This window comes from Scheffersomyces stipitis, chromosome 8 (assembly GCF_000209165.1).
Source record: "Scheffersomyces stipitis CBS 6054 chromosome 8, complete sequence".
Taxonomy (NCBI): Eukaryota; Fungi; Ascomycota; class Pichiomycetes; order Serinales; family Debaryomycetaceae; genus Scheffersomyces; species Scheffersomyces stipitis.
In genome coordinates, this window is record NC_009048.1 from 439,742 (window position 1) to 454,451 (window position 14,710).

The 14,710-nt window shown below is 42.0% G+C and overlaps 4 protein-coding genes across 4 annotated transcripts; all 4 read right to left on the reverse strand. All coding sequences in view use genetic code 12, as the record gives it.

Moving 5' to 3' along the window:
• Positions 1 to 62: 62 nt before the first annotated feature.
• SAP155 (SIT4 protein phosphatase-associated protein) lies at positions 63 to 3,618 on the reverse strand. Its single transcript, XM_001386635.1, has 3 exons — positions 2,528 to 3,618; positions 520 to 2,464; positions 63 to 498 (listed from the first exon to the last, which is right to left on the reverse strand). The coding sequence occupies exons 1-3, from the start codon at positions 2,991 to 2,993 to the stop codon at positions 198 to 200; spliced, it is 2,712 nt and encodes a 903-aa protein (XP_001386672.2). The 5' UTR covers positions 2,994 to 3,618; the 3' UTR covers positions 63 to 197.
• A 398-nt stretch (positions 3,619 to 4,016) lies between these two features.
• On the reverse strand, positions 4,017 to 7,882 carry PICST_68472 (predicted protein). The gene has a single exon (XM_001386636.1). It carries the CDS (start codon positions 7,757 to 7,759, stop codon positions 4,100 to 4,102), a length of 3,660 nt encoding a protein of 1,219 aa, XP_001386673.2. The 5' UTR covers positions 7,760 to 7,882; the 3' UTR covers positions 4,017 to 4,099.
• Positions 7,883 to 8,393: 511 nt separating this feature from the next.
• VMA13 (vacuolar ATPase V1 domain subunit H (54 kDa)) lies at positions 8,394 to 10,016 on the reverse strand (the record flags this gene model as incomplete). The annotated part of the gene is made up of 2 exons (XM_001386637.1): positions 8,394 to 9,893; positions 10,002 to 10,016. The coding sequence occupies 2 exons, from the start codon at positions 10,014 to 10,016 to the stop codon at positions 8,469 to 8,471; spliced, it is 1,440 nt and encodes a 479-aa protein (XP_001386674.2).
• A 2,176-nt stretch (positions 10,017 to 12,192) lies between these two features.
• On the reverse strand, positions 12,193 to 13,671 carry GLN1 (Glutamine synthetase (Glutamate--ammonia ligase) (GS)). The gene has a single exon (XM_001386638.1). The coding sequence runs from the start codon at positions 13,509 to 13,511 to the stop codon at positions 12,393 to 12,395; it is 1,119 nt and encodes a 372-aa protein (XP_001386675.1). The 5' UTR covers positions 13,512 to 13,671; the 3' UTR covers positions 12,193 to 12,392.
• Positions 13,672 to 14,710: the final 1,039 nt, after the last annotated feature.

The window sequence follows — 14,710 nt, forward strand, 5'->3', positions numbered from 1 at the left end:
GTAAAGAAAATGACGCCAAGTTGGACAAAATTTTCCTTTTAGCATTAGAAGAAGAATTAAGTATAAATAATTATAAATTAAGTAAATTATATGATATGTATAAATAAGTATGGAAAATGCTTGTATGAACGGGGATAACCCCTACTTTTTAATCGTATAATTATCAATTAGTGCCACCAATTTGCATAATAAGTACATTATTCGTTATGCTTGGGAACTCGACGAAGTTCGTTGCTTTCTTCATCTTCATCATCCGAAGAACTCGAACCTGATAAGTTGTCCAAGAAGTCATTGTCCTGATACGTATCCTGGAACTCTTCTGTCTCAAAGTCGTCATCGACGGCTTGACTATCCATGTTTCCACTGGGGGTCATGTTCTGAACACGCACTTCAGGAATGTTGCTGTCTCCCATGTCGTCATCCTCATCTTCCAATGCCAGCTTGTCGCTGACAAATAGATCGTGATTGGACTTGTCGCCAAGGATAATCAATTTCTTGCTACTGGGATTGGATTCGTACGAGTCAAGATCCAAATAACCTACAGCTGATGAGTCGTATGCGAAATCTTGATCTTGTGCCTCGGTTCTCGATGTATCGATATCTTCTGATTCGGCTCCCAAAACTACGTTGTAAACCTCTCTTGTCTTGAGAAGAATCTCCTCCACAAACCAGTCCCAGTTTTCAGACAGAATCGCCTTGACAATGATGGGAGAGATTAAGTCAGGCTTATAGAGCGACGTGAACTTCACCACCTCTTCACTGATCAAAATGAGATGACCCATATATCCAGGTCTAGGTTCTACATCGTTTTGACGATAAGACTTGACGATGAGTTCCGCCAAAGCACACTTCTCGGAATTGAAAAGTTCTACAATCAAGAACGAATTGTATGAGTTCAACTTACCGTTGAAAATCTGCTGAATTAAATCGAAAACAACGTTGTGGAAGAAGTTGTGCCACGGGAAAAGAGTAAACTTGGAGATGATGTTGAGCAAAATCCCCAGATCTATCAACTTAATCTTGAAGTAGTCACCTACACATGGATTCAGTCTGATGTGTTCATCTCTGTCCTTGCACACAAACGGGTTTTCTGGAGAGATGGATGGCTCCTCATCTTCAGAATCATTGACATCCTCAACAGATTCTATCAACTTTCTATAATCGTGTTCTCCCTTGGGAGTTTCAGAGTCTGTTTCAAAGTGGATGTCATCCAAGGAGACGTCATCTAAGCCCATAGTCACGTCGTGAAGAGAAGTTCCTTCAGATCCAGAGAAGGCAATGGTTTCGTTCAATGCACTCTTCAAACGGGATGTCTGCTGCTGCCTGATATAGTCTCTAATTTTGATAATTTTCCTGATCTTCTTCGAGTTGAGCAATATCATATTAGAGCAATGCAATAACTCGGCTATAAGCTCGGAGATCTTGAATCTGGTGAAACCAAGAACATCAGTTTCTACACCGTTTGGGGAAACCGGAGCCAAGTCCATCAATGCCGTGAACTTTTCAAGATTGTCGGAGAAAATCGATAACATCTCTCCTAAGTAAATTGGGTCCCTGGGACCTGGAGGATTTTGCTCAAAATCCTTGAGCCACTGAAACATCACAAAAGAATTAATTTCGCCTGTGCCATTCTCACCGTTCTGCAATAACGAACTATAGCTTCCGCAATTCAAGTCGTAGTCTGAGTTATTTTTTCTAATAAGCTCAATAATGATACCTACACAGTTGTTGATTCCATGTCTATTCGTCTGCTTCTTGCCATCAACTTCCGCTTGGTACAACATGATGTCATGGATCATCGTGTTTATCACTTTAGGCGAAACCAACTCCCGAGTTAAAGGATTGGGACCAATGTTGGTCTCTAGCACAACAGCAAGAGCCGTGTTTGACGAGATTGTCACCAAAGCCTTGATGAAATCGGCAGCCGCAGTCTGTCTGAAGAAAAGCCTGTGGTTTGGAATCTTAAAAACAGTTACAAACTGCGAGTCTTCCGGTTTGAGGATTTCAATCAACTTCGAAACTAGTTTCTGCAGCGACAACGTCTCCAATATTCCTGTCGGCGAATCAGCCCTATCTGTCTGGATCACACGGAGAAAGAAGTCCATTAACATGGGGATGTCAATTTTGGAAAGAAAGGTGTCCACCAAGTCTGGCTGTCTGCGTATGAAGTTGAGAAGCTCAATACTGTTTGTATCCATCAACTGGTCCAAGATGTGAACCAAATATGACACAGTAGGTGAACTCTCCTCAAGATGAGGTAAAGCTAGCAAAGACCACAATTTGTTCATGATGTTGGGCGTCTCTATAATTCTATTCAGCATGATCCACATATCGATAGAAAGAATGTCTGAAGAAGCCTGGACACATCGACGGAATTTGTCATCCTCGGATTCTGTACCACTGTCTGACTCATGGTCATCGTCTTTATCGATAGCATCGGTGTCTTCTGCCTGCTCAACTTCGACTTCAACATCGTCGATGTTGGCCTTGTCGGTACTTTCGGAAACATGAGCATGGTTATTGGCACTTTTGTCTGATGCAGTTTCTGCGTCTGTCATTTCGCTTACAAGCTTGTCGAGGCTCTCTTGCTCCTTTATGCTCTGGTCGTAGAAGAACTCGACACTTTCTACAAGATACTCAAGCAAGCCGTCTAGCACATGTGGCTGGAGCAAGATTTCCAAGAGCTTGGCGCCTCTGGCATCTTTGGTGTTTCCAACAGCATTCTCGTTGTTAGAAGATGCTAGCGAGACGACATCTGCCAGAGCTGCGTTCGAACCACTAGAATTGTCTGCCTGCTGTGTCTGAAACTGGAAACCCGTTCCGTTGTTATAGCTCCCTTTGATGTTGTGAAGCTCATTTAACACTTCCTGTTGAAGGTCGGCATCTTGGAGCAACTCCTGGACAGATGTGACCGAGAAGTCAACAACTGAATCTAGATATTTCTGAAGCTGGCTGTTGCTGTTGAGCGAGTTGGAAAATGGCCAGAATGACATGTTCGCTGTCTATGATGTATATGCGTGCAAAGTTGGATAATATACGGATGAATCTGGTGTCTAAATAGCAACGTAAAAGGGACGGTGATACTTTTAAAATTTCCCAGCTTGATCTTGATTTGTCAATACTCTTGAAGCTTCAATTCTATTTTTGTAGTTCCCAGAAAGTAGAATCGTAGAATACAACAAATAGTGTCTTAGGATTCAAGTATTGTCTGTCTAATATGCGACGGTCTTCTCTATAATGCTCTGAATAAGGTTGCACAGACAATTTCGACAAAGTGCTCTTGCATTCAAAAATGACAATGGAATACAAACGGTTTTCAGAATTACCAATTAATCAGGCAATCTTCAAATTTTACGTCAACACCCACTGCAGCTCAAAGGCAGAACACCCGTAACAGTAGTTCGTGTTGCAAATGCGGTATTCTAAGGAATTGACAGAGGGATTGTTCAATCAATTCTGGCTGCTTCTTCTTCTGATCTCCGTCTGAGTCTCGCTATATCGGTGTTTCCTGCTGCTACTTAGTTATGACAGTTGCAGATGCTGTGTCTGTCTGTCTGTGTATCTCTCCGTCTGGCGTTCTGTGTCTGTTCGACAACTACAACGTCTGTTCCAATCGTGGCTCGTACTTCTGCTGACGCTAATCTTCACTGATAAGATCAACTGGCCCGGCGACTTTTGCGGCTAGTTTTGTGTTTAAGATGTCATGTGACTACGCACATTGTACCCTTGCATGTGGTAGCGCTCCCTCTATTGGCAAGTTCCTTTTGTCCACAAGATTCCTGATTTTCCGACGCAAACAAATAGCTCTCCAAAATGTCGGACACCGCCTATTCTTGCCTGGTACCGTCAGAATGCTGTGAAAGTCCGACTTTGTCTGACATTAATGCCGAGTCCCTCATTGGTTCTGTTTCTGTGTCTGCCTGGTTCTTCTGTCTGTTTCCATACTTTCTTCTTTCGATTATTGCGTTCTGTGCGGCTGCTGAACACTCTATGCGCAGGCGCACATAAAATCAATTAAGTTCAATTTGTAATTTATGTACTTTGAGCTATTGTAGCTTTACTCTAATTCTGACTTCTATATATACAGACAGTGCTATTTCTAGTCTATTGTAGGAAGCGCCTCTATTACCAGGATCGCCCGTTTATACTCGTTGACTACAAACGCTGTCATCTGGTCGCATTGGTCTTCAATCAAGTTGCGGCAGTTTGTAGCACAATTCTCTACCCATTCTTTGATTGTCATGTTTTCTTCTTCTTCAGGCATATCTGCTAAGAGACTGGTAAGATCACCCGGATCATCACGGAGATCATATCCCAGTGCAGCTAAATTGCGCAAATGAACTGCTGTCTCTTCCAAGTTAGCAAGTTCCTCCAGAAATTGAACTAGTGGTTTTTGCACCCATTTTTTTGGTAGATCTGTGACCTGAGAAATTTTTTCTTTGACAGTTAAAGATCGGATACTGTTCGAATTCTGCGGCGTACTTGACTCAATCATAGCATCAGCTCTTCCAAGCCTACTAATAGAAGCTGAAGGTGTATTGCCAGAGAAAAGCTCAGAGTTAGCATTAGATAGCGAACTGGCTCTGCGGCTACTTGTATTGTGAGCAATCGGAGAAACTTGTGGAGAAGATAGACCAATATCAACACCATTAGTCTTACTATCCTCAACAATAGATTGCTTCGTTTCAGACTCGTTTTGTTCTTTAGAAGCAGTTTCCATAGTAGACTCTTGTACAGGCAACGAAGATCTAATTTTGGAAATCGTTAATCTATTGGTAGAATCGTCATAAGACCTTACACTATCTTTGATTTCTTCTACCAACAGAGACTCTGGAACAGCATATCTTGCCGGCGGCTCATTTTGCTGTTTTTGGGGTTCCACTTCAGTATTACGAAATGATATTTCTGTCACTTCATCGACCTCAACATCAATTTCATCTGCATTGTCTTGTTCTATAGCTGATGATTGTTCTTCGGCAGTATCTTGTGACAATTCTTCCTGTTGATCTTCCTGAAATTCAATCGCTGTCACAACCTCTTCTGAACTTTCGTTGACAGAATCTACTATTTCCTTGCTGACTTCTGTACCAGCCATCTCACCATTTACAGTTGGATCCTTTTCTAATCCGACGATATCTAATTTGGTTGATTCTGCATCTATTTGATCGCCAATTTCAAGACTCGTTTCGCTTTCGTTTGTTTCTGTTCTAGCAACTTCATTTTCAGTCAGTGATTTCTGCGCAGAATCAACTTCAGACTCCCCAGGAGCCTCTCCCTGTTCTAACTCCTGCTCTATTACTTCCATAGACCTCAGAATTTCTGCATTTATTCCACGGATATCTTCAATATAGTTGGCATAGTCAACGTCAGACTCTCCTGAACTATAAATCGCCTCGTCTTTGTCTTCATTATTGTTCTGTGGAAGCTGTTCTCTTATTTCATCATAACCCTCATTAACTCTTTCTTTTGCTACAACTTCAACAACTTCTTTCTGGACGTCTTCTATTCCAGAAATCAGATCTTTATCAATCTCATCAAGTTCGTCATCTTCAATCCGATTATCATGTTTTGATTCGTTTTCTTCAGGCTCCATTTCTTGCTTGGCATCATTGACTTCAATTTTTGCTTGTTCTGATAACGAAGGGGAAAGTTCTTGTTTCGCATCTACAATAGAAGTATTCTTCTGCACCTCTAAATCTTCTTTTGTTAATGTTGGCAATGATGTAATCGGCAGTCTCTTTCCAAAATTAGCAGGAATTCTAACTGGGGATAAGGAATCCTGCAAACTAGGAAACTCATTCTCAAACGACATGTCAAAAATATTGCGACGTTGTTTTTTATTAGTTTTGAAAGGCTTCGTATTAGTGATTCTGCTCTTTCCTATTTCGCGTGAATTCTCAGAGTCAACTGCAAACTCAAGGGAATGAATTGTAGGCCGAGGTGGAAGAATATGAGACTCTGGCTTAGAATCTTTGATGGGTGATAATTTTTCTGTAGAAACTACTTTCACGTTCATCTCAAGATTCTCAACATTTGCATCTTGGTAAATATCCATGTCTTCATTGGTTTCATCAAATCTAGGGGGAGTTGCAGAGGCTGATTTTTTTGTAAACTTCAATTTCTTTGGCATTGCAGAAGAAATGACTTCCTCAATTGGTTCTTGTGATTTTTGTTTTTTACCACTACCATTATATTCTTCGTTACTTTCACCTTTACTTTCTGGTGTCTTACGCTTTCGGGTCTTTTTCTTGGTGATAAGAGAATCATCCACTTCAGAAACAGAGTTCGAGGAAATGTTCACTTCATCCACATTGTCATTATCTGACCCTTCTGGAATATAGTTGGACTCATCAAGTATTTCTGATGTGCTATCGTCATCGTAGAAATCTTTAAGTGAATCTTCTGCAACTTCTTCTGTCTCACTATCGTTGTCACTACTACTATCACCATCGCTCTCATTATCATTAACATTATCATTAGACCCTTCTCCATCTGATGGGTCTTCACTTCTATCTTTTGCAATTGGCTGTGTTGACTTGGTTGTCCTTCTAGCAGCACCCATGAACTCATCATACAAGTCGTCGTCTGGAACTTTATCCCAATAATCTATATTGGGATCCTTTTCAGCGCGTAACTTTCGGATTCTTTTAGATCGCCTAGTTGTAGTAGAAACATCAGCTTCAGAATTGGTGTAATCTTTGACATCTTTTTCTTCAACCTCTATTGCAATTTCATCATCGCTATTGTTTTCTTGCTCTTCGGCATTATTTCCATAATCGGAATCGTCGAAGTCGCTAACTTCTTCCACCTCGTTATCGTTATCGACGGCTTCATCATCTATTAATATAAATTTTTTAGCTGTCTTTTCTTCTTCTTTTGCAAGCTTTGGAGCTTTCAAAAGGTTTACTTTTTTTTCCAGTTCTGGCTTTGCTTCTTGAATTGAATCTTCGCCTTGAGATAGAACAACATTCGTTGGTTCATTCTTACCTTGTTTAATATTCTGAACATTCTCCTTATCACTTTCATCAGTGTCAGAGAATAAACCAAGAAACTTATCTATTTTCGGACTGTCTACCCCACTGACTTCTTGCTGATTTTCTTCTCTTTGGTCAAATCCTAGTTGGTCCAAAAAATAGCAAAACCCTCTACTATTCTGCTTGTGTTCTTCTACAGGGTCATCATCTTGTTCCCAATGATCGAGCGAGCATCCACAATATACGCAAGAGACTTTGTCGTCTTGGAAATCTAGCGGAGCATAGAAAAAACCTGCTGCTGCCAACGTGGTACTGTTAGGTTTATAGCCCTCCTTCAGATCTAGAACAAACGCATCTCCATACGTTCGTTCACGAAACCTCTGAGCAGGTCGTGCCAAAGGAGATGAAAGAACCTTTTGTTCATGATTCTGCCAATAGCTTAAAATCGCTTCTTTGGAGTCGAATTGGCTTCTCATTTGATTAGATAGTGCAATAAGGGCTCGAACGCATGCTTTACTTTTTCTATAATGTTGTACAGCTATTGAGTCGATTTCAACTTCGTCAAAAACCAGCTCCGATTTGTTGCATAGGAAACATATAACTCTATTCTTGTTGACTTTTGTAGGAGCATAGTAGAAACCCAAGTCTACAAGTGATTCTATAGAGCTCTCTCCAATGAGATCCAGCCATCGCGACTCGCCACCTCCAGCAACCTTGACGGTTTCCACAAACGTCTGCTGTCGATTCAGCCTGTATTTCATAAGATCTCGCGATTTGGGTGCCATTTATTCTGTTCTAGTTGAATGGATTGGTTTATTGATCTTGTGCTATGGATTTCATAGCATATTTTTGGGTCTAACGATGGGAAAAAGGGTAAAATATGTGGAAAGGTTTGTATATATATTTAACGGGCTCTATGGCTTTGATTTGGAGAGCAATTACTTGATTTCAGTGCTATTAGTCACGAAAACTGAAAATTGGTTCCAAAGAGTTGTGTATATTTCTGTAGATACTTCACGTCTTTATCGTTCTAGTCACGTGAGTTTCTTGAATTGATGGAAAATAATATACAGGATCTCTAAATTGGTCTCCGAAGTTGATAACCTCGGATTGGACTCAGACTCTGAAAGGGAATTCTACTTTGCAGGAGATAATTTGTTGAATAACCCAACAACATTAGAGAGAAAACATCAGACAAGCAGGATATATAAACCCAGAGGATTCTTTCTAGTTTATACTGATTTTAGATAGCTCTTCAATGATTGATATAAGGTCCAACAGGAAAACCGGTTTCTCCATACAGGTTTCCCATCATGAATTTGGCCAGTATAAGATTGCAAAGGACGAAATAGACGCTCGAAGCATATTAAATCCCATTCAAGACAGGAAGTGGAATTCAGGGAATTTCTACGACAGGTAACTAATGTGATATCTATTTTGAAAGAATAAAGAAATGAGCTTAGAGAATTAAAGGAAAATGAAGAATGTGCAACACTAGAAGCTACGGCCCACCAACAACTGGATGGTCTTCAAAGCCTCGTATTTCAAGTCGTTATCACCCAAGTTGTTGTCCAAGTAGGACATGATCAACAACTTGTAAGCACCGTCTCTTTCAGTTGAAATGAAGTTGACCAAGTCCTGACCTAAATTCTTGATTAAGAACTGCAAGTCGTTCAACAAGATTACCTTGATGGTGGTATTGGAGCCAGAAGAGGTCAAGATCTCGAGTATTCTCTTGACCAACTTGAACGACGAGTCCTTGAACTTGTTAGAGTTTTCCAACCAGAACTGGGTCGACTTGTGAGTAGGCGACGAGAAGCTGAGCAAGTTGGGGTTTTCCAACTCCGTCAAGTATTCGTCGAACGAAGTCAATTTCTCAGCTACAATCTCGTTCAACACGTCTGTCAAGTAGACCAAGTCATTTGCCAACTCTTCATCACTTTCATTGGAAGCAAACTTCCTGCCCTTCAACAAGTTAATAGTGGGTAAACCTTCGTGGAACAACAAGATCTTGATGGTCTTAAACTGTTCTGAGGAAGAAGTCGTCACAGAGACAAGATTCTTCAATATACCTACAGAGACACGGACGATTTTGACCATGATGGACTCCTTAGCTATAGCTAACAAGTTGCTGACCAACTCGGGGAAGTTCAGAACAAGAGACTTGTTGATAGGAGCGCTGAATGTCAATATCCAGGTAGTCAATAAAATGTTGTACGACAATTGTAATCCTGTAGCATTAGGATACTTGGCCAGTGACGAAATTAACAGGTTAATAGCCTTAAAGTTCGACACCAAGTTTGACTCCTGGTAGATCTTCTTAAATTGCTTAACTATGAGTAACTCCTGCAATAACTGAATACCGATAAGCTGAAAGTTGGCTTCAGAAGAGCCAATGAACTGTGGAGAACTCAATAAGTCGAAGATCTTGATAAGCACTTCCTTATCAATTTTCACAGCCGTAGTGTGATTCTTGCTAGCCTTGGACAACAAGATAATGACGTTGTATAAAGCCAACGACTTGATCAAGCCGTCGTTGTTATCTAAATGCTTCAAGAAAGGTGTGTAGGGCAACGAGGCGTCAACTTCCAGTAACGAAAGCAAAGAATCGAGGAATTCCTGACCCGGCAACTCAAGCAACAAGTCGTTGATCAAGGTCAAGATGTTTTTCAACACATCGTCCTTCTCGTTGACAGACAACTTGCTCAACAAGTTCAAAATCGTCTTCGTGCAGAGGTCCAACTGCGACAATACCGTCAGCCTCTTGTTTTCGGCAGATTGCTTCTCCAAGATCTTGATATACGATGCATCGTCTTCAGACACAACACCCGATCTCGACAAACCTTCCCAGGGAATGATTCTATCGCGGATAATTTTTTTGGAGTCGGTCAAAAACCCGCTGTCGATGACCAAAGGGGACTAGAGGGTGTTAGTACGGCTATAGGTGACAATCCTAGTGGGGGTTCAGCACGGGCGCTCCCATTACCAAAGATATGGGGCCAATTGGGCTCCAGAAGTAGAACGTACGAATTCAGTAGCCATCTTGTGTCGGGCGATGCAGCTGCTGGTGAAGTGGTATCAGTCAGACAGAAATCGTGGTGTAGACAATATTGAGGTTGAAGTCTGTCTGATAATGAGAGTCGAAATTGAAATGTGCTTTTGGGCCGCGCACACCCAATATGAACGGGGCATATCTGCGATAGTCGATAGATTAAGTGTAGAGTAGAAAATCTTAGATAGATTGAATCTGACTGGCTTAAACTGTCAGAGAGATAAGTTGCAAAAGCATTGAGCAGAACAAGTTTAGTATTTGACAAAAAAATCGAAAGCAAATCTTTATTTGTTTACGTTCGTCTTATCTAACCATCTCTAGCTGGATGAAAAAATAACTGCCGGTCCCAGGAATCGAACTTGGGTTTCTTCGGCCACAACGAAGTGTACTAACCACTATACTAGACCGGCTGATTCATGGCTGACGAGGTTTTGCATGGTGTCAAGAATAGTAAATATCACGTGCAAGGTCACGTTACCGAGTTTTTTCATCAAAAATTTTTTTATAGTTTATAGCTGTTTATATGGGTTAGTATGTTCAATGTATGCCACTACGTTAAAAAAATTCATTTCTAAAGATTCCTGAGATTTCCTAAAAGTTTAGGAAAACCAACCGGAGGTTTTGAGCTTGAAAACCGCCAACCTTGGGGCATGGATTAGAGGAAGATTTATATACTAAGTAGCAAATAGGTTCGATTTAATACTTGCCATTTTCGTATGAAAACCAGATCACGTGACTATACTGTTAGGTTAGGCTAGCAAATTGTTCAGACTTCAATGGACATCTTTTGACAGACGATTAACAGAAGTTGGCGCAAAAGATGCCCATCTAAGTGAATGCGAAGTTTCAGACAGATTGACATTTTCGCTTAGCTAATTCTCTTTTTGTCTGGATCCTCTAGTCATCTCGCTAATTGTGACCGTTAGAAATGAAGCTGCAGACTACATACTCTCCTATGGAAGCCAGATTCCGAAGCTCGTCTTATGAGGAAGTCGACTGGGACGGAAGCAGTCCCGAAGCGGGTTGTGTCAACCGATGCTTTATTCAAGCTTCTATAAAAAGAACAGGACAGCTACCAGCCACCAGAAAGCGGAACCAGAATTCCATTTGTGACTCTTACCTGAGCAGAAATTGAATGCGCAAATAAATCGGCGATATACAGTTAATAACGAGAAATGTAAGCGAAAGTTGACTCTTTCAGGCTATGTTGACTCTTGTGTCGTTCGTGGAATTGCCAATAAAAACCATTTCAGAAAGGGAATCTCATCGTGACACAGAAAGGGATCTCAAGTTCCGAGGTCGACGCCAGAAACCCTCTGCTTCAGGACAGTTTATGGAACATGGAAAACCGCAAGCTCCAAGCTCGTCATCAATGCAGTCTGTCATCGTTTGCCTTCATCAAGTTGCCATTTTGGGCTGGTGCAGGCGTTCTAGGCAATTAAATCACGATCATATGACATCGCATGGTGCACCTGATGGGCAGGTACAAAAAGGCGTGTTTGTGTGATATTTGCAGCTGGACGTTTGCTTTTTCTCCAGTTGGCGACAACCTCGTAGTCGCTCTTGCTGCCAACATGCTCAAGCCTTTACAGCCTAGAGATTCTGCTTCAAATGATACCCATTTCGCCAGCATTTGTTGGATGTTGGTCATCAAGTTGTGAACTCACGTGACTTTCGTGAAAAGTTCGACGATTCTCAAAAATTTTCCAGCCAAAAGCTTCTCTGGGCTGTCTGCAGGCTTCATCTGCTTCTCCAGCTTTCAGTGATAGGAGTGGTACATGGCAGCGATAAGTGAGTTAGTATGGGAGAGAATTCGTGAAAACCGAAGATTGGCTCAAGGTGGCTAATAGTGAAGAGTCGAAGTCAATTGAAGAGAAAACGAGGAAATTAGATAATAATTGGTGACAGTTGAATGTCTGTAATAGTGCTTTAATGGCATGAACAGTGACGATTGTAATAAATTGTAGAGTCATCAACTTTTAGAGGTGAATAGTCAATAGCGTGATAGAGAAAATAGTGGAATTACAATAATTGAAGTCGATTGGAAGTGGAAAAGCAATGGCAGATAACGAATAATGAACATTAGTACCACCAAAATGCAGATTGAGCAATATTGATATTGAATCATTTTACTACTTTCTACAGCAAAAATCGAAAGTGAACAGTAGTAGCAAATTATAGCATTACTATACAATGAATAAACTTAACTTTTATGAAGTTTGTAGATGAAGAGAAGTTGTTGCTAAGCAGCAGTTTTGTAGTTGGCATTAACGATAAGCATGAAAAACAGATTAAGAAAAAAAGGAAGCACGAACTAAAGGACTATGTAAAGGGTAAAGTACAGCAGAAGGAAACCAGCCAGACATCTAGTCCGACGATTCTCTGGCAAACTCCTTAGACATGTCAGCGTCTGGGATCGAACCACAGATGGTTTCCACCATAATACCGGTAACCAAGTATGGGTCGATGTTTGAGGCTGGTCTTCTGTCTTCAAAGTACCCGTAGCCTTCCTTGGCCACTTGTCTTGGGATTCTAATGGAGGCACCTCTGTTGGCAACACCAGAAGAGAAAGAGTCGATGGAGGCAGTTTCGTGACGACCAGTCAATCTTTGTTCATTGTCAGCACCGTACAACAACATGTGTTCCTTGTGTCTCTTGGCCAACTTGCTCAAAGCGACTTCGATGTCCTTCATACCACCTGGAACTCTCATGCTCTTGGTGGAAACGTTGGTGTGACAACCAGCACCGTTCCAGTCTCCCTTCAAAGGCTTTGGATGGAAAGAAATCTTGACACCAAATTCTTCGGCAACTCTTTGCAAGAGATAACGGGCCATCCATAATTCGTCACCCATGGAAATACCTTCACATGGACCGACTTGGAATTCCCATTGGGAAGGCATCACTTCGGCGTTAATACCAGAGATATTGATACCAGCGTACAAAGCGGCTCTGTAGTGGGCTTCAATGACATCTCTGGCATACACCTTTCCAGTACCAACACCACAGTAGTAAGGACCTTGAGGAGCTGGGAAACCGCCCTTTGGCCAGGCGTAGACATTGTCGAACTGGTCGAAAAGTGTGTATTCTTGTTCCAAACCGAACCACACTTCGTCGTCGGAGTGGGCCTTCATCAACTTGGCACATTCGTGTCTGTGGTTGAACTTGTTTGGGGTACCGTCGTTGTTCCAACACTCAGTCAAAACAATGATGTTTTCACCCTTTCTGAAAGGGTCTGGGTAGAAGGCAACTGGTCTCAAGTAGACGTCGGAGTCGTGGCCAGGGGCTTGACCAGTGGAAGAACCGTCAAAGTTCCACTCTGGCAAGTCGTCGACAGAAGAAGGCTTCTTGGCCAAGGTTCTACACTTGGATCTGGTGTTACCTTCGGAGTCGATCCAGACGTATTCAGCAAGCACCTTACCGTTTTGGGGCAATTCGAGGTACTTGGCCAAGATGGCGGTTTGTTCAGTGATGGAAATGGTAGTCATGATGGAAATTGTATGTGATTCTAATAGTTAGAAAATGCAGGTTGCGAGATGGCTCAACAGACAAAAGTTGAAAGCTAAGATTGGGTAGCAAGGCGGGAAGCGAAGCAAGGTCAGACAGACAAAAAGTAAGTCTAGGGGTTTGGTTGTTTGTTGTTTAGACGTAAAACAATAAAGAAAAGGGAGAGAAAGCAACTGATTTCGAAATTCCGAGAGGATTCGCTTCCATATATATATATTGCATCCAGATGGTCGCAAACTGGATCGGTAGCTTCAGCCGCTATGTGGGTTTCTTTTTTGGGGAGTGCGTCCTGCGTCCTCCCTGTAGGAGGGGTGCACAGAGGCAATTTGTGACCGAGGCGGTTATCACAGCCAATGGGAGCTTGTCGCTGCGGTTATCGCAGGTGTGCGCTGCACAAAGCAACTTCCCGACAAGACAGGAACCTCCCCCTGCTCCGGAATTGAGACTCCGTCCGGGTGCACATAGCGAGGTGCACCCCTGTGTTTTCAGGAAGACACCGACAGTTTTTTTTGGGTCTGTCTGGCCCAGAGGAAGTTGGCCTGGATTTTGTGTCTGGCTAGCAGGAGACAATCAGACGACTGAAAAATTTTCAGTTGCAAAAGAAAGCAGCCATAATTGCTGGATCGAGCTGGTGACGTTACCGAGGCGAACAAGAAAAGGAATTCTCGTATGGTGACTCGTGAATTCGACAGATCGTGGAGTAGGCATTCAGAGCGACGTGTGCCAAAAGGATTTGGGAGAATAGGAGACGGCCGGACAATTTCTGTCAGATGCATTATCTTATCGCTCCGTTAGTCCAGAGTGAGTGTATGCCAGATTGGGAAGTCCAGCCAAACAGAACACGCCAAATAGGCCCAGTAAGCAGGCCACGAATGGTTCAGACACGGAGAAGGTGTAGTCACAAGAGAGGCGAAGAAGTGTCGGCACAGAGGAACAACTGTCGGACACTAATTTGTTGAATTAATTTAGCAATCGCTGGAGAGTTTGAGTTTCCAGTTCAGAAGTGCTGGAGAGATCAAGAAACGGAACAATTAAGAGGCCAATTGGCCAATTGGTTACCAGAAATGTTGGAATTGCTGAGATTGACCGAGAATACGAATGACAATGAGTCGGTCCAATTTGGAAGGTAATTAGTCCAATTCAAATTGGCTCAATATGAAACACGAGCCATAATTAACCA